Here is a 19,327-nt window from a genome sequence, read left to right as displayed (position 1 = left end):
GTCTGCACCCGTGCGCTCAAAGCATCGGCAGTCCTCGCACCTAGGCGTCCCACAATGACCGTGAATGGGACGAATTTTGTGGCAGCGAAGGGGTAATGGTCGCCTTTCTGGGATGGGTAGAAGACTTTTTATGCCGCCGACTGTAAGTAGGTGCGGGATATCAGCGACACTATCAGCAAGTGGCTGAACAACCCACGCTCGTAGAAGGTGAATGTATATGAACCATATGAATGTGTTGTACCACGTTGCCGGTGCTGTAGCGCAACAACGCGCCTGTGCATTGGGAACAGTATATATGGTGTCCCACGCAACATGAATCAAATATTAAATATATGCAAATGCCACGTAGCTGTACAAAACCAACGTAACCACCTGAAGAGACGCTACTCTTCAGCTCGTAACAGGTCTAGTCACTGGCGTTTGGTTGCGTTCTCCGGTTGCGAAACTCCGGATCAGTGCGGCAACGACGTCTGGCTTCCGCCTCGTTGATGCGTACGCTGGAATCGGATTGTCGATTAATACGCATGACATCTGGATTGTGTTGTCGATACTCGGGATCGTATTGTGTCAGACGGCTGTAACCGTTCATGAATCACATGGGGCTATGCAACTTAATGAAATCCGTCTTCATTGCACGCCAACGTTAAAAAAAATGTAATTCTAAACAGGCAATCAAATCACACATGCATAGCATCGGGCTTTGGACTTTAACTTTTATTCAGTTGGAATGGGGGAAAGCTTCGTGTTTAACCATTTTCTTTAAGAAAGAGAGAGTCTTAATTTTCTCTCTCACAAGGAGTACTTTAAGCACCCCCTCGGATATAAAGAAGTGATCTGATCTCGTGTTCGTTCAATCAGTGCAGATATGCAAGGAGAGAGAAGAAATCAATTCTTAATGTGAACAGAATATTGAAATCACAAACAAACCACCACTCAGGGCACCAAAGTAATGCTTAGGAAACAGGGAATATCACAAAATAGTAATTTAGTTGGCTTGAAAAGGTTAAGAACCCGTGCGCGACAGGCCTTCACATGCGAAGTCGAAGCAGTCCGCTTGAGATCATTAAGTTGCCGCGGCTACTAAAATGGCAGGTGATGGAGAGAATGAACAAGAAATTTCACGCACATGGGCATTATGTTTCAGAGATGCTTGCCAATAATCCTTGTATGATTAAGTTCCTAACGCGTAACTTACAACTCGTTATTGGCGCGTGAACTTTTGTTCGACTTTGAAGCCCAAACCATATCTGCGAAGTGGCAGGCCATCAAGACAGCTGCCGCTCTCTAGTGGCATCGAACGGTCATTTGATGTCACCTCTCCATTATGGCGGTGCGCCATCGAAGCACTTTCCTTCGTACACCATGCGTTGGGTAAGCTATTTCGCAAAGGGCGCTAACATAACCGGCTGTGGCGGCGTTTGTAAGTATAGTTGCTCATTTGTGCATTTGTGTCGTGCGATCGTGTGAATAGAAGCATCCAGGTCAAATGTTCAGTGTAGTACATGGACGTGGTGTGTATTAAAATAACTGTGGATTAGGCGAGCGTGTTTCATTTCCATTTTGTATGAGTTGAATTGGCTTTTCCCGTGACTACATAGCATTTTTACAGCGGAACTGTTAGCCCCTACTTTGCCGCGATTTTTCATGGGCTTTTGCTCACGCAAAAACAGTACCACCACCTAGCGGTCGCAGTCACTCAGACGAGATGTCAAACGGCAGCTGGAAAACGACTTTGACTTTGAGTTTCCGCGCAACATAATCATGTTTTCCCGTATATTGGAATTACAATCCGAAGCTATCATGGCTGCAGCTTGTGTGTAAGTCGTACTTTAGGAATTCTCTGGCGCGATTTTCTTTGAAAAATTGCATTCTTTCAGTAAGGCACTAGCGCTTGGTGGAGGGCCTAACGGAATGAACACGTTTGCTGCTCTTTCGCACATATGAGGGCGCGCGTCACATACGTCGCTTGTGGTGGTGGGGCTTATCTGACGCCGGCAACAGCTTCGCTGCACATGCACTTTCGCAGGGGGGAATGCAGACGCATTATTTTTTATCTGCCTGGTGTTTATGCGTCGTCCTATCTTGGAAATCTGTGTTTGCAAGCTTGGTAGTTTGAGCGATAGTCATATCAGGTCGTTCACCGGTGAGCAGTAAACGAACTTCCTTCCCTCGTCGCACAGCCATTCTCTTGAAGCCTCTCTCTTGAAATGTTTTTCAGACCAGGGCAGTAAGATTAGTAATCTCGGGGCAGCAGACCAAAATCGCTTGTCAGTTCGGGCTTGCTCGTGAAAGTTCAACCTGCATTGTTTAGAGTGGGCTGCCCACTTACACCGCGGTCATTCTCGACTTCACCTTGCGCTGTTCTATTCTGTAAGTTTGTGCTTCTTTCTGTGGTTTGATTTAGGTGACTCCTGGTGCTCTACAGCGTATTAAGTTCTGTAATACATAACAAAAATATTTTTTAAGTAGCGGTATTCAGTACAGAAAATTGAGTCACTTGAAAAGCCAGCAATTTTTTATATAGGAACCTATCGCCAACCGCGGGCTCTGTCTAAATGCGGTCAAACTCAGCTTTTTTGCCCGCACTTAATTGTAAAGTAAATGGGAAGCGTATTATTAACATAATGTTAAAGGAAGCTAAAAGCCGTAGTGGTTTCTCGGAAAAAAGTTTCGCCATTCATGAAAAATTGGTCCTGGTACGAGTGTAACACCCGAAACCAACGCCATTTCGGGTTGGCGTAGGACGCACACAGTGCGTGCCGACGCCATGGCATGCATGCACTGGCATTCGTTAAACCGTTATACTCATTATTTCTAAAGAATTTCTGCAACAGTACCATAGTTGTGTGTATAGTATTCACTCCAGCAATAACTAATTCTCTCGACAGTTTATTAGGTAAATTTGCCATGATGTTTTCATCCGCGCCCGCCCACGCACGTGGTGTGCCTTATAGTTTACTCTCCAAGCCTGTATGACTTTATAATTTTATTGTGGGCTAGTCGGTACAGATTCATCATGGCGCCTCCGGCGCCCAGCTTAACACAATATTAGTAGATACAGTGGCTCTACTCGCAACTCAAAGGCCTAATTAAAACTCACAATAGCTCAATGCATCCCTCATCGAAGTTACGCATGCGCAAGAGGCCCTGATGATGACGATGAAAACGTTTTATTTAAAGAAAAAAAAGAGATGGGAGTTAGGAAAAGGGTGGTCGGATTCTTATTCCGGAATTCCGTTGGCTAAGGCCGGCGCCCTAGCTCTTTCCACGAGGGCTCGCTGGTCCTTGAGGGTTGAGCTGGACAGGGCTGCCTCCCATCCTTCCCACGTTGGCCCTGACAAACTACTATGTTGTATACGGCAGCGCATTTGTGAAAAATGAAGCAACGTCCTTCAGGTCAGCGCTCGTCCTTCAATAGATGTCAATTTAGGACACGTATGTACCATGCAAGTCCTGTTTTCTTTTTCCATACCCACTCATATGGCTTCGGTTATGGGGCACAGATGCTTAGGTGCATGAGTATTATACTCTGAAAACGTGCTGACGATGTCAACGAGAAAGACAGAAACCGCTCGGCTCACCGTTCAGGCCACAGCGGCCACTTGCCAGTGTTTAAAAGAATTGCACATATCTTGTTCCTTAATGCTAGTAGGGTCACGCAGGAACTTGTGGAAGCATGTCATAGCTTAGCGAAATCGGATGACGGTGTCAGCAGTTCGTCACTCGCGCTGTCCGCAGAGGAGGTAGACCTTTTGGAAACAAGCTGTCAATTTTGCTATCCGCACCTTTCTTATTTGCCTGGGATTTTGATGCATGCATCAGTCAGGTGAGGTTAACTTAGAGCTGTGTGTTTGTGCGGATTTATTAGACTCTCAGTCACGAGTAGCAGCCTTGTCCGTCTTCTTCCTATTGGGTTCGCGTTTGCTCCTAGGACGCGACCGTACACGTGGACCCGTCGACGTAGCCCACAGACTGCGGCGCTGCGTCACCAAGTGCCAGGACGTGGGTTCGATCCCCGCCACGGCGGCAGCATTTCTAACGGGGCCAAAAGTGCTCACGTACTTAGATTTAGTTGCATGCTAAAAAACCAGGTAGTCAAAGTTAGTGTCGAGTTCTCGACTGCAGCGTGCCTCATAATCAGATTGTTGCTACTGCACATAAAACTTCTGAATTTATTTACCCGTATTTTAGAACAGCACGTGCAGACCTTTTCTTCTTTGTGGAACTTTCAAAGGCTGTATCGACATTCCTCCTTTCATTTCATCATTCAACGATACTCGCAAGAAACAATCAGGATCACTGTGAGCCCATATTGTGGTTAGGCTTGATATAAATGAGTGAATAAAGTAAGTTTCGATTATCAGGAAGCTGACTCCATGCCAAAAGTAAGTTTGCCGGCAAAGCACCATACAGAAAAGTAGCACCAGTATTTACGAATTGCGAATAGAACTAGCCATAAAATTAGTTCTTTAGTATGATAGAGTAACTTTCCACACAATGCAAGGCATATCGTTCTTAGGATAATACAAATATATACTAAAACTATGCCTTTTTGGTCATGCTACTTTAAAACGTCTCGTCATATTAAAGGCAAATATTGATAAACCTGTTCGTACACGCAAATGACAAATTTAAATGGCACAGTTTCCTTAAGAGTGCCATCTTTTATTGGCCCTGAAAATGACGGTTATATTTTTTATATATTTGCAGCTGGTGGTACTGCGTTGAAGCGACAATGAATCTCGAGTCTTACATACACGTCGACGGCGTCTCGCTTCACGAATGGTTCCACGAGGACACATTACGCTCCGCGCTGTCCTACAAGCCCCGCTCCGACGACGTTTTCATAGTGACGTACCCGAAGTCCGGAACAACGTGGACGCAATATGTGATCCTCAGCATTCTCGGCGGAGGCGAGGCGCCGAAAACCTACGTCGACTACATGTTGAGCTCCCCGTATTTGGTGCTGATGGGTGCCGAGGGTGTCGAGAGAATGCCCAGACCGGGTCTGGTGAAAACTCACCTGCCTTTTCACAAGGCACCCTACTCACCGCGAGCGAAATACATTTGCGTCGCCAGGAATCTCTACGACGTTTGCGTGTCGTACTACTACCACACACGGGCCCTTACACCAAAGAGAGTGAAAGACATTTCATTTTCCAGGTTTCACGAAATGTTCACAGAGGGCAGGCTCTCATACGGCGACTACTTCGACCATCTGCTGTCCTGGTACCAACATCGAGACCACCATAACGTGTTGTTTTTCACGTACGAAGAAATGAAAACAAATCCCAGGCTGTGGGTCTTGAAGATAGCCGAATTTCTCGGAGATGAATATGCAGACATGCTCAAAACTCACCCTGAAACGCTTCAAAAAGTTCTGGACGCTACAAGCTTAAGCAGCATGAAGGCCGTCTTTACCGAGAAGCTGGCCACGTCGGCGCTGGAACTTCTGAACCTGCCAGCAGACAAGGCTCTGAAGTCACTCCAGGTCTACCAAGACATCTGGCCACAAATGGGAGAGATGCATGCGTGTGAAGCCTTTGTTCGCAAAGGTGTGATTGGTGACTGGAAGGAGCACTTCACACCGGATCTCATAGCGAAAACGAAGGCGTGGATAAAGAGAAAGACTGCAGGTTCTGATGTTATGCAACTTTGGAAGAACATAGAGCTACCCTAGCTTGATACGTACAGTTAGAAAATTATAAGCAAATCCAATGTGCGGCAAATTAAATATGCAAATATGCAAATCGTGCACTGAGTTGACAATTAAATTTTGAGTGGTTTTTTTTTCTTACTGTGCAATCACATATTTATTACACGACATACGTAACACTGATATGGCTTCATTTTGGGTTCTTTCGCCAGTACTTCCTAATTGGAAATCCTAAATTGTCATCTTCTTGTATTTTCTCAGTAAGTCTTTCTTGAAAACCTTGATCAGAATCGTGTACATAAAGTTAGACGTCCTCTAAAGAACTCAACGCTGTCAAAGTTAATCTAGAGTCCCCCATTACGGCTTTGCCTCGTGCTGTTATTGTGTTTTCGGCATGTGAAACCTCAGAATTCAATTGAATTCAACCAATGAGAATACAAGTGACTCCGTAGATGACACCGCTTTCAAGTGTATTAACAGTGTCGCAAATACAAGAGTTCCAGTGAGGTGGCACGAGCATGTGCGTGCTTACTTTGTGGGTTGACGCTGGCATGGCTGGGCGTGGTCGTCGGGGTCTTTAATTTTTTGCGCATGCTTGGTCACTCACGTTGTTGACCAAGCCGCGGTTTATTTAGGCCGGCCAGCCATGGTGCAACGGGATATTGGGAGTAGCCAAAACCGCGCCCACTCAGGTTGAGCGCGTTAGCATGTTCTATTCTCGCGTTACCAGCGCGTGAGCCCATTTTCTTCTCCAGATGCTTTGGAGGCGATAGTCGCCCCGCTACAGACCCCCCTTCTAGTGCGCAGGGCGATGAAATAAAGTCCAATGGCGGAGTTCAAGTAAAGTGTGCAGATGGTGTCGTCGTTAGTAGCGTCGGGTTCGCGCAATTCGTGAGAGATGTACCAGGCAGCACCGGCAACGTAGGTTGTGAGCAAGGCGCAGCAACAGTGATACCGTACTGCGAAATCGCGACCTGCCGCCGATTCTTCTACACGCCCAGGCCTGTAGGAGTCGGACCTCCAAAAGCAGATCGTCTTGCAGCTCATGACTTGCCTGGCGATAGCGCAAGTGTTGGCCACTTATGTTGTCGACATAAAAGTGATTTTCGAGCTCAAGAAACCGTATGGAAGAGCTGCTCCCGTAGGCCATGCATCCGCCGAAGGTGTGAGCACAGAACATCGCAAGGCTCGCCTACTGCTGGTTACGGTAAAATCTTGAATGTCGATAGCATCAGCGTTGCGGTGGTCGGCGAAGGCATCGCGAACGTTGTGCTTGTGGCGTCGTCGTGCCTCGGAGAGTAAAATTTGTGCCTAGAGGAGCTGATGGGAGCATCTGAATCGGTGATGAGCGAGGTGCCTCCGAAAGGAAAGTCGTCAGCTTGAGGGAACGTCAGAGGAAGGAAAGCAGAGGGCCGTAGAGTAGCTGAAAGCTATCGCGTTTGGCGCAGTGAATTCTTTAGAAAGAGTCGTCGTGCAGCTGTTTTTGAGATGGGACTAACGGACCTACTCACGAACCGAGTACAGGTGCGATGTTGGGGCCGGCGTGTGCTGACAATCGGTATGGGGGGACGCAGGCGATGTGGGACGACGAAACGCTGAATGACGCTGCTGTTCAAATGGGGAGAGCGGTAGGGACTAAGTGCTCGAGGTGACATAGTGAGCAACGACGGCTGTTCAGAACTCGGCGTAGAAGTCCGAGCGGGGGGGTGACAACCGTACCCTGGAGCGCAGCCGGAGCTTGGAACCTTGTTGAGAAGGAAGTAGCTGTCCAGCTGGATGAACCAGAGAATGACATACCAAGTGGAGCAACTGCCATATTCGTAGCCTATCGTACTACAAAATCCTTGTTTCTGACGCTGAATCAGTGTATTTGGAAGCCGTCGAGCCACTGGCCAAATCTCAGGTTTTCTTTGAACCTCTCTAACAATGGGTGCACTTTACAATAATTTTGAGAGCTACGCGAAAAAAGAACATTGAGAATGTAAACGCAGTGTTTCGTGCATTAGTTTGAGTTTCAATACAATCTATTTTTTTTACCTGAGTACATCACGCAGCTCATGATCAACCGTAAGTCAAACGCTTCAAATAATGTTCAACCAAACGAGTGAGAAGTGACAAATGTAAGAATCCAGCATACAGAGTCTCTTGATTTGTGTTTCTGAAACAAACGGGACAAATAATACCATCGCCACGGTGAACAATTATATTTCTGCCTAATTATTAGCTTCCCCTCTTTGTTTTCGAAGTTTTAATTTTTTCTGAATCTTTGTTATCCCCCTATGCAATACAAAAGTTATCATCCATCAGCAGAACTTGCATGCTAGTGTCATTTCTTACACGTTCTCTGATTTTCGGCACATATTTTTGCTCCTAATTTAATATCATCATAACTATTCAATAAACCTCGAGTTAATATGTAGAAATCATGTCGAGTGCACAATTGCGCTCCATATTAGCGACGAGTCCGGGGGGCGACGTAGGGGTGACAGTAGCGACGAGTCAGGGGGGTGTACCGTCTTCGAAATCCCCAGCAACAAGCACTCCTTAAGCATTGGTAATGTTGCTTGCAATGTGTTCATGTTATTCACAAAGGCAATACCTTCTCAAAGTACCGTCACTTGTGCAATTCCCATCCGGTAGTGGGCCATTTTATGTTAAAGTGCCGTCAACATTGAACAAAAAAGGAACTGCTTTTGGCGTAGACTTTCCTATGGCATTTCTTGTATCAGCCCTTCAAATGTCCTGATTTTCACAGTGGCAGAGTGCGCTGTTCTTATCTGCTGTTCGAGATATTACACTACACACTTGTGAAACAATGAATCTGCCCCAACTATCCAAGTTCTTTCAATCAGTCATTCTTCGCTTTCAGCTCAACTTGCACAGCGTCCACAAACGTAAGTTTCGAGGTTTTTAGTCTTCAAATTGTTTTTATTTTCTTTGAAGTACTTAAGACATCAATGCTTTCTTTATGACACCGTGCTCGTTTCGTTCAGACTCATCAGAGGGAGTGAAGGCCGTTCAATCAAAAATGAGCGCTCAGATGGAAGGATCACGATAAATTTTATGTGTGGTAAACACGTACGACCTGACCTGCTGGCGGTGTCAGCTGGGAAAGAATGAGAGAAGACAGGGGAACTGGGAGATCATAAGCAAAACATGCGCCAACAAGGATGTCAGCCGGAGCTGCTGAAGGAAATAGTGCAGGATTCTGTTTAAATTTATGGTACTTCACGCAGTCGTCGAAGGTTGTCTATATATGGACGTATGTTTTACGTATGTGTGTTTCTTTGTATCCAACCATTTTCTGCCTACCTAGTTCACTGGATAGTCCGTTGATGAAATGAGGGGTTGGAAAAGAAAGCCGCGAATTTGGAACATCATTCTTGACTGAATAATGTTGAGATCAAAGGCGCTCATGTCGCGAAAAGTAAAAATTGCGTTTCAATTTTGAAGACCATTGGCGATACCACCGACTGCCCTGCTTTTCCCTCTGACACAAGCACTCCTTAAGCATTGGTGACGTTGCTTGCGACGTGTTCATGTTATTCACAAAAGTAATAATTTCTCAAAGTACACGTTTTTCATCGCGTGCCTGTGAAGCCAAAAAAGAAAAAAAACAGAATATTATCGCTCGCTATTGCGGCCGCGAGAAGGAGAGCGACTCTGTCCCTAAGGCCCTCAAGGCTCGTCTACAAACTGGTCAAATTTTCTTCCGGTAACGCTGAGTCTGCAGTGTCGGTTAACGACCATGTGACTGTTGAGAACAAACGTTTGTTTTCAGAATATCTAGTTTTTGAGAAAGATAAGAGCTGTCAGTTTCTCTAAACGGGCAGTTAAACCTAATTTAAGATTCGTCAGATTAGCAGCAGTAGAGTGATTCTTCTAAACGCCGAGACTGATCCGTGTTTTTAACTAATTCCGCTGTCGAGTACATTTCTCTGCTTTCTGACAAGCAACGCTCTCCATTTCATTCAAATGCCATTAGCAAGCGAAGGAATACTGGTGTTGGTTGAATTACTGATTTCATTGGCTTAACGAAGCATTCTTTTTCATCTACATGTTACTGTGAAACAGCGAGGTTAATTTATACGGTTTCCCGTTACACAAATCCTAGCATTTTCAACGTGTGTCTGATGTTCACTGGGTTTAGCCATTTTCGTTTCTCCTCACACAAGTTACATTTGTACACTGAATACTTTCTTTGACATTCCACATCATAGAAATCGGTTTGGGTAGAAATATTAGATATTGAGACGGTCCGGAACAGTTAATCTCTAGAAAGCAGGAAGATTTTGTTAATAGGCGATTTCAAAATCAACCCAATATATCGTAATGCGAGTAGCATCTCTGCAAATACTGATCGCCTTCCCGGGTACGGATTTCACTGCGGCATTGACTCTCACACTAGATGTAGCACACGTGGTGCTAACACTCTTCTGCATCAAGCTTTTTATAACTTCAACTCTCAGGCTTCTGGTTTAGTTAACGTAGACATCCCCAACCATTATCCCATATCTGTCACGTTTAAATGTCCGGTAGCTAGAAATAACACATTTATTATAACACACTTTGATAAAGAAAATCTTATGAATGCTATTTTTCATTGTGAGTGGTCCAAAATGACATCTCTAACTGGTCCACAACTGGCGGTTGACGTCCGCACTTCAGGTTTGAAAGCTGTTTCTTCTTGCACGTCTACCGTTGCACGCAATAAGAAATGCCAAAAGCTTAAGAATCATTCAGTGTCACCTGCTCTTTAACCAGTCTCGTAATAAAAGATTATCTGTACAAAAAAGTGAAAAGGCCACCCTTTAATAAACCCTTTGCACTTCAATATCAATAATATTGCAACCTTCTCAATTCTATTAAAGCGTGCCAAGAAGCGCTATTATGACAACGACTTCACAAAACTCAGAACAAACCTAAATAACAGTGCAACTCTTCAATGAATTTTTAAATGTGCCAGCCATGCGAGCTCGTCTATAATGAAAATAATTTAAAAAGACATCACTTCTCATTCTGCTGTTGTTGCAAATGCGTTTAGTGCGTCTTTCTGTTTGCCATCCTGTAGTCCCAAAAACATTTCTTTATCTGGCTTGCCGCGTTTACCTGGCTAATTTTATCTATTCTCTACTTCTTCCGACTCAATAGTGTCCTCTGTTCGTGATCTTAAATATGCTTCTCCCGGTATGGAATAAATATGCGTAGGTCATTTAAAGATGGTTGCTCATTTGGTCTCTGATTCCTTAAGCCACATAATCAACCTTATTCTTGCTCAATGTTGTTTTCTTGATTGATAAAAGCCGGCTAAAGTAATACCAATATTTAAAAAATGTTATAAAGAAGCAATTACAAACTATAGGCCTATATACATTGTCTCTTCCTTAAGTAAATTTATTGGAAATTTGGTCTTAAGACGCCTCAATACCTAACGAAAATAAATATCATAAAACCTTGCCAGTTTGGCTTTCCTCAAGGAGGTTCCACTTACCGTGATTTGCTTTCTTTGAGGGATTTCATCAAACATTCATTTGATAGTGGCAATTTCTTCGGTTCCGTATTTTTTTATTTAACTGAAGCCTTTGGACGCTCACTCATTCTATTCTGTTCGGCGAGCTTGATTCTCATGGTGGCACCGGTGACGCTTTAAGCTTACCTGCTTAACCGACAATACTCGGTCTTGGTGGGTGACGCTTACTGAAACACTAAGATTACTAACCATGGTGTTTCTCAGGGGTCCATTCTTGGTCCCCTGCTCATCATTTATATAAATCACCTCCCTGACGTTTGAAGTTTCTGCATTGCGTGTTGCATGCTCTCGACACTAGCGTATCTTGCACAGACAGAACGATTCTCTCTCTGACATCAAAACTACACTATGTACTAAATGATGTTGTCAACCGGTTCAAAAATAATTATCTAGCTATGTACCCTCACAAACTAAATTCATGATTTTTATTTTCTTTCAAAAGCCGATATTTACTCCGGGAGTTCTGGTGCCAGGTCCAATTCTTATCTCTGCCTGTAGGTGAGTTTCATTTCTTGAAGTGCGTTTTGAGATAACTTAATTTCTGTTTGCCTATGATCGAAGTAAAAGAAAAGACTGCTTTTGGTATTCGTGATAATTAAAGCTAGGCCATACTTTTCGATGGTGATGACCACCACGCTAGCCGTGGTATCCACGCAGTGGCTTTCGTTATTGCTTTAGCCCTCAGCAGCAATGCTGGTCGACGCAGGGGCCCTGGACAACAGCCACTTCACCTGGCTCCTGGTACCGCTCGTCTAGCGGGAATACTGGCCCTTGAGTCTCCGTCAACCAGTTACCCACCTCGCAAGGTTCTGTAAACTAGTTGTCCAGCAGGCGCACAGCTTTTTGACATCCGAGAACGGCGTAGCAGTGTACCTGGGGTTTTCTGGGCTCCGCGTCCTGGGATATCCGGCTGGCTTTGAACGCCGAGCAGCACGGAACACCGACACGCACCAAGCGCCCCACCCCATTAGAGCTGCGCACTTCGTCGTCACCCGCGAACGGCGAACACGGCACATTTGTAAAACAGCTCATGTGCTAGAACCGCACAGTGGTTCTAGCACATTGGTGAAACAGTCCGTTTTTAAGCACTCACAAACGTTGCGACTATTACAAGATGAAACAAGATCTACATTTAAACTTCCAGCAGACGAGTTTGCAGTCATTTTCATTTGCCCCCCACAAAAACGAGTGCGAAAACAAAACAAAAAATGTCAAGTTATCCTTGGCGGGCCGGTATACCTCTCAAACAACACTCCACCACACCGCACAGTGACTAATTTGTAATCGTGTGTTATTCTCCAAAAATACTCAACTATCTCATATTCAAGGTAATTGGCCCCCAGCAGCATAACTCCACCACCTGTGTTATCATTGGGATTCATACAGTAAATTTCTTATGGTGGTATACGGATCACTTCTGATTCGTCGCGATAGGAGGTTTTGGTTACCATGACTTCATAGAAAAAACGAGCAAACGGCTGAAACCGAATTATTACTCAGTATTCCTTACATCTAGAACAGCGCGTTTAGTGAAGATTAGATACCTTGTGTGATTTGATCAGTAAGCGACAAACTTAGTCCTCACGGAGTTGAAATATTTGTAGTCAGTTTGATTTTAATTTATGGCATACGATATATCTTTCTAAGACTATCCTTTAGAGATACCTTTTGCTAGTTATGTGAAGCAGTCTAGATCAATCGGCTTTTCTTGCCAATGCCTTTGCGCCTTATTTACCAAAAAAAGGTGTTGCTTTTCTGCTTTCGCATATTTATCAGTCCTAGTAACACTTTAAACTGCGGATAAAGGTGTTGGTTCAGATATATAAACGATGTTCTGGATCGACTGCACTCAGGTCCAGACGGACGCTTTATTCACGCCTCTTCGAGAACTACCTCGCGTTTCATGCGGCTTGGAAATAGAACAACTACATGAAACAAGAAGCATCGTGAGTTGTTACAGGATGACATATACTCATGTTACCTTGTTTGGCATGTTCATGTGTAACGTCGCGAATTCTGTGAAACACTAATTAGCTTTTCATTCTAAATGACTGCTGGATGTTCCCTGTCACAATGGGCCTAAGGCCTCGCTTCACTTTCATGAGTTGCACGTCAAACAGCGACATGCGAGTCCCTATGTTCCACCTGGTCTGAACACTTCTCTCGGAAACACTGGCAGGATCGCAAATGTCACAAAAGTGATCGCACACACTTTGTCCGCATCCCGGCGGAATGGAATTCGGATCCTTTCGTAGTAAACAATTCATTGCTTCTTTGAGCTATGCCTTGGCTTTCCTCAAAGCTCATTGTGGTCGTATTCTTTCGCGTCTTCTGATGTGAGGCGCGTTGCTGGCTGTGCCAGTACCGCAGATCTGTACTCGAAATTTCCGAGCACGTTGCGCACTGTCACGTAATTTCGTGAACAATCGCTTGTTCATAACATATGCAGTCCATAATTTCCTTAGAATCGAAGAATTCATAAGAATGATCACGCTTTTGAATATTACGCTACAGGGGCGCCTAGCCATTTTGAGTATTCAATGGGAAATATTCTGATAGCACCACGCGATCGAATAGTGATACCACGACGTCAAATGGCTGCCGCATATGCTCTAAGAAAACGCGAGAAAAGAGACCCATGTTTTCCTTATTACGGGACACTATAGGCAAGTATTAAGTGAAGCTAAAGTAATAAATTAATTCACTGAAATGTCGAAGCCATCGATATAATCGAGAACAAAGCTTTAGTAAGCTAGAAGTTGAGGTATATCAAGTACACGATTTGAGACATTCGAGCACTTGTGGCGCTAGCCCGATGACATGGCAACCCCAACTTATAGTTCTGTCACTTGCACTCAACCACCGATAATTACAAAAAAATATTGTATTGGCTTATACTATGGAAGAAAGGGCTGATTCTTTGGTTCCACTGGATAAGAAAAAACAAGCGCATCAGTGTTGCATTTGACAATGACATGGCAGATGGTCAAAATCTAGAGTTCTCAGTCGACTCCGCCCGCGCTCTCTTGTTTTCGTAGTGTCTGTATCGCGTATTGCTGCGCTCGCTTTGCTGTATAACGAAGTTCACACTTCAGAATAACGAACATGCACTCGATATTCGAGCGGCATCCACGCAATATATGGTCTCTGTAGCGCTGTTGCGTCTCGCTTTAGGACCGTATTCGCGGTTGCGACATCGCGAAAGAAAAAATAGTGACAAGCACTCATTTTTAGAGCGCAGATCTTAGGCGCTAGTTCCTGCGACGAGTGTCGGCGTTGTCCCTCGTAAGCGAGCGAAGGAGCACAGCGAAAGTTGAAAGCGAACGCGGAGCGCAGCGGCAGATAAAAGAAGAGCACGCGAGGAGGAAAGCGGAGCAGGAGAGTATAGCAAAAGAGTAAGGAGGAAAACAGACTGCCACACGTGACTACGAGATGGCGTCGTAGCATTGGTAATCTGATTGTATGTGCTACGCGAATTATGTAGTGCTTTCTTGAAGCCCCGCCACCAGCAGCGATTGCGCTGAACCTTCGACAAGTCATGTGTAAAAGCCGTCCCACTTGACCTGCGGATGAAATTTTGTACGAGCGCCGACTATGTTCACCGCTGTCATTGTACTTGAGTGTTACTAGTACTGCAACGCTTTGCTCCGTTTGAAAGATGGCGCACGAGACATTGTGCGCGCCAGCCAACATATTACGAAATGAAAACACGCCCATGCCGTTAATGGCAAATGTTGTGGCGATACCACGTTGCTAAAGTGCTGCCGCCTATGCTCGAAGGAAACGCGATAAAAGAGACCCTTGTTTCCCTAGAAGCAAATGTTAAGTAAAGCTAAACTAATTAATTCATTCACAGAAACGCTGAAGGCGTACATATAATCGGGAATAGAGCGTTAGTAAGTGAGAAATTGAGGTAAATTAAGGACACAATTTCAGACATTCTATTAATTTTGTAGCACTAGCCCGGTGACATGGCAACATCACCTTATAATTATGCCACTTGCAATCAATCACTAAAAATACAAAAAATATTGCATTCGGTTGTAATCTGGATAAAAATGATGCTTGTCCAGTAGCATTCCATTAGAAAAAATAACTCAGTGTTGTTACCTTTGACAAAAGGTCGAGTTCTCATCGGACTCCGCACCGCCAGCGTTCTGACGTTTTCGTATTGTTTGCAACGCGTAGCGCTGCGCTCGGTTTGTTGCCTCCCGAAGCTCGCACCTAACAGTAAGCTACATGCACGCGATATTAAAGCAACATCCCCGCAACAGATGGTCCCTCTAGCGCTCTTGCGTCTCGCTTTAAGACAATATACGTGGTTGCGACATCGCGAAAAAAAAAGTAATAACAAATAATTTCCTTTTCTAAATAAGTACAATCGCATGCCAGTGAAACGATCAGCTGTGCGGCGGGGCCAACAACTCTTGGCGGGGCCAACGCGAGTGAGTACTATATGTAGTCTTAATTTGCCGTCATCGCCATTAAATATATAGTCATAAAGTCATGCAAATACATGAATTCTGTGGCGCCATATTTCAGCTAAAAAGTGATACACATGCGTAGGTTCCATGGAATCGAGGGTTGTGTGTCCATGCATGATCTCATACATTTTGTACTCAGTGTGAGATGAGACAATAGTGTCTAGAACACATGCGACGAGGCGAAGCCTCATTTTGCTTTCATTACTTCCTGTCACGGAGGAGCGCTAATCGGCAGCAGCCACACGCAACAGTCATAGCGGGAACTGGAGGGGCGGCCCCATAGGCGCTTCATTTTCGGCTGCACGCACTAGAGGGTCTTCGTGGTGAAGAGCGAACTGAACTGTCCGCCCGGCTGCTGCTTGTGCAGCTCTCTGTACAACGATCTGCAGAGCCAAACGTTGCCTGCTGGCAGCTACGCGCGTAGCTCGGCGACTCAATTATAAAGAAGTGGTTCGTACCTGGTGAGGAGGGGTCAAATGTAAGGAGTAAACGCAGGTATGCAGATTACGGGGCGCACATGTCATAAATAGTCACATGGCCTGCTGGAGTTAACCAAGTCCAGCCACATGCAGCCTGCAACTGCTACACGTCGGGGCATCTGTTGGAAAACAACGCAATTGTAATCCAAAGTTTGTAAGTATCGATGCTACGCGGCGCGTATGTCACCTAGCCTGCTTGATTTAATCAGGCATGCCATGCAGGTTTTGCATTCTAGCATTTTTGTATACATCTCCTTAATCTTGTTGTTTTCCTCAAACCTTCTCTAGCTCCTTCTCTTACCTCCACCTATATAACTGCTACATAGCGTGCCACCTCATGTAATAACGTGCAACTACCACAGTACTATGCTTATGAAAAATATGATGATGATTGGCATCCCCTTTCAAACGGGGCGTTGACATAACACCTAGCGGGTTGCTTCTTTCTACCCTTTAATTCCATGGCTACGTTATCGCATACCGATAAGATTACCTGCGTGGGGAGAACGGAATTTTGGAATTTTTCCAACTAGCCTTTTAAACTCTCATTCATGGAGTGCACACATAATCTTTGCAAAACTGACGTAATACTGGCTTTGACCACGCGCCTCTTGATTAACTTGGCATGCCCGGAAGCAAAACTCAGAACTGGTTTTACAGTGCTTCGTCGGTATCACTAGCATATGTAGTCTTTAGTTCGCTACAATCCAACTTGAAACAATAATCTTGTGAGTTCATTGTTGCAGTTATCGTTCCATTTGCAGATATTAAATTTAATTGAAGGACGAATCCATAGCTTAACATATATATATTTTATTTTCGGTGCAAAAAAATTATCAATAAAACATGTTTTGAGAGCTTTTCTTTAATTTATTGCTCTCTTCTCATGACGCAGGGCTAGAATGGACACTGCTGGCTACAGGGATGTCGAAGGAGTATGGATGCACAAGTTCTTTCATGAGAAAAACATTCTAGCTTCAATGCAATTTTTGCCGCGCCCTGATGATGTGATCGTTGTGACGTTTCCGAAGTGCGGTACCAAGTGGATGCAGTACATCGTGTGCAGCATATTGACAAGCGGTGCCCCGCCCTCGACACCCACAGAATTTATGTTAGCGTCGCCCTACCTCGAAATGATGGGCGTTGACGCCGCTCTAAGAACTCCTCGTCCGTTGGCCCTGATGACCCATCTTCCTTTCGACAAGCTAGCCTTTTCCGGACAAGCCAAGTACATATATGTTGCGAGGAACCCGTATGATTGTTGTGTGTCATTCTACTATTTCGCCAAGGGACTCACGCCTAAGAATTGCGAAGACGTCTCTTTCGAGAAGTTCCTGCAAATGTTTCTGGAAGGAAGGACCCTCTACGGGGACTACTTCGATCATCTAATCTCTTGGTACAATCGCAAATGGATGAACAACTTGCTCTTTCTCACCTACGAAGACCTCAAGAAAGACACAAGGTCTTCCGTGATCCGTATAGCAGACTTCCTGGGGCCACAGCATGGACAGCTCCTGAAGCGCGACCACGGTCTCCTGCAAAAAGTACTCAAGGCTTGCAGCCTGGAGAATATGAAAGAAGTGTTCGGAGAGAAGCCGCGGTCAGCCATCAAAAACATCCTGGAGTTGCCACCGGAAGCACGAATAAAGTCCATGGAAGTGTATCGTGAAATGTTCAACCAGCGCGAAGAGACTCATCAAGGGGCAGGTCTCATAAGAAAGGGTATTGTCGGCGACTGGAAGAATCACTTTTCCCAAGAGCAGGTCAAAAGTATGAAGGCCAGAATAGCAGAAAAGACGGTAGGAAGTGACGTGATGAACTTGTGGAAAGAATTGGATCTTCCATGACAGATGTCTTTTTTTGTCTAATAAAGTTTCTGTTTAATTGCTCTGTGACAGTCGAGTGGAAGAAATGAGAAAAAGAAAATCGTCAATGCGGTTTGTTTGTTACTTTGTTTTAAAAGGTAGGTGTTCGGCTGTCTTGTTTACTTACCTACTTACATACTTACTGTACGTTCACCGCAAGGAACATCTTACGATAATGTGAAATTACATTACATGGGACGGATGTTCTGCAAAAGGAATGCATTATGGTTCGTTTCGTTATTTTTTAATTTCAATGTACTTCGTATTTGTACTAAACGCTTCTACTGCTTGCTCGCGTTTACTAATCTTTTCAGAACTTCGTATGCACTTGTTATCAATTCTGGTGGCCGGATTTGTCCGCTCTGTCTGCCTTTTCACTTCACAAGATTTATTGAGCAGTGTTTCAATGGACTACATATTGTTGTCAGCGTATCTCACATTCTGATTGAACCTATGCGTGACAATTTTCACATTTTTATTCAGCGCGATAAGCTAAATTGTGGGTGCACCTACTATAAACGCTTGCTTCTTCGCAGAATACGTGGTGCTCATTCGCAAGCGTATATTTTCAGATTATTCACATTGTGAGAAGGATTAAAAACTCATTTCTAAGGGCACAAGCGTTACTGACGCTATTGATTCTGGTCAGTGGCTTTCCACCCCCAGACGCAGCAGCAGACAGGAAACGCAGGCTATTTAAATTAACTGAAATGAATGATATTTCATGCACATATAAAAATGCCTGTTATTCACATCGCAAGAAAACAAATGTTTTTCGCTTACAACTGTGTCAAAATTCAGTACGTATTTTTGATAAGCTACACATCGCAAGCAATATTATCGCAGACATACTGCGTCGTGGCTGCACGTACATGCGAAAATTTTGTTTAATAATTGTCACAATGCACGGGGTGCCCGCCCACTTCAAACACCACACTGAGCAACGAGAAAATACAAGGAAGGTGAAATATGCACTTTCTTTCATCGCTTCACTTTCTCAAACCGTAACTTACTAGCTTTTGTAATTGTGATGAACAGAAAAAGAATGATGTGAACTCGCTTGCAATGAACAGCTTGGTTGGCCCTTGAACAGGATGGCTTTCATGGATTCTGGAGAAAAAAATTTAAGAAATGAGCATGGATTTCTTGATAAGTTTTATAAAACACATTGTATTTTATAAAATGCCGGATGGGTGGGTTAACATTAGAATTTTGAATAACAGCTTCATTATTGTCCCACTCGACTTGGTCATAAATATAACAGCCACTATTCGAAAATTGGTACCTGTATTTACAGTCTCTGCATACTTTAC

General features: G+C 44.4%; 1 protein-coding gene across 2 annotated transcripts; it reads left to right on the top strand.

Moving 5' to 3' along the window:
- Nucleotides 1-2,228: 2,228 nt before the first annotated feature.
- Nucleotides 2,229-18,044, top strand: LOC142587818 (sulfotransferase 2A1-like). Of its 2 annotated transcripts, none has more exons than XM_075699103.1 (2): nt 2,229-2,370; nt 17,045-18,044. In XM_075699103.1, the coding sequence occupies exon 2, from the start codon at nt 17,052-17,054 to the stop codon at nt 17,994-17,996; it is 945 nt and encodes a 314-aa protein (XP_075555218.1). In that variant the 5' UTR covers nt 2,229-2,370; nt 17,045-17,051; the 3' UTR covers nt 17,997-18,044. The 2 variants fall into 2 exon arrangements, with proteins under 2 accessions (XP_075555218.1, XP_075555217.1); XM_075699102.1 differs by lacking the exon at nt 17,045-18,044 and adding an exon at nt 4,711-6,709.
- The last annotated feature ends 1,283 nt before the right edge of the window (nt 18,045-19,327 follow it).

Source organism: Dermacentor variabilis, chromosome 7 (assembly GCF_050947875.1).
Source record: "Dermacentor variabilis isolate Ectoservices chromosome 7, ASM5094787v1, whole genome shotgun sequence".
In the NCBI taxonomy this organism is placed as follows: domain Eukaryota; kingdom Metazoa; phylum Arthropoda; class Arachnida; order Ixodida; family Ixodidae; genus Dermacentor; species Dermacentor variabilis.
The sequence above is the reverse complement of the archived record's forward strand: the minus strand, read 5'-3'. Positions and strand labels throughout refer to the sequence as shown.

What these genes read in the sequence shown, in the direction of transcription:
- LOC142587818 (XM_075699103.1), top strand. Translation starts at nt 17,052, where the DNA reads ATGGACACTGCTGGCTACAGGGATGTCGAAGGAGTATGGATGCACAAG.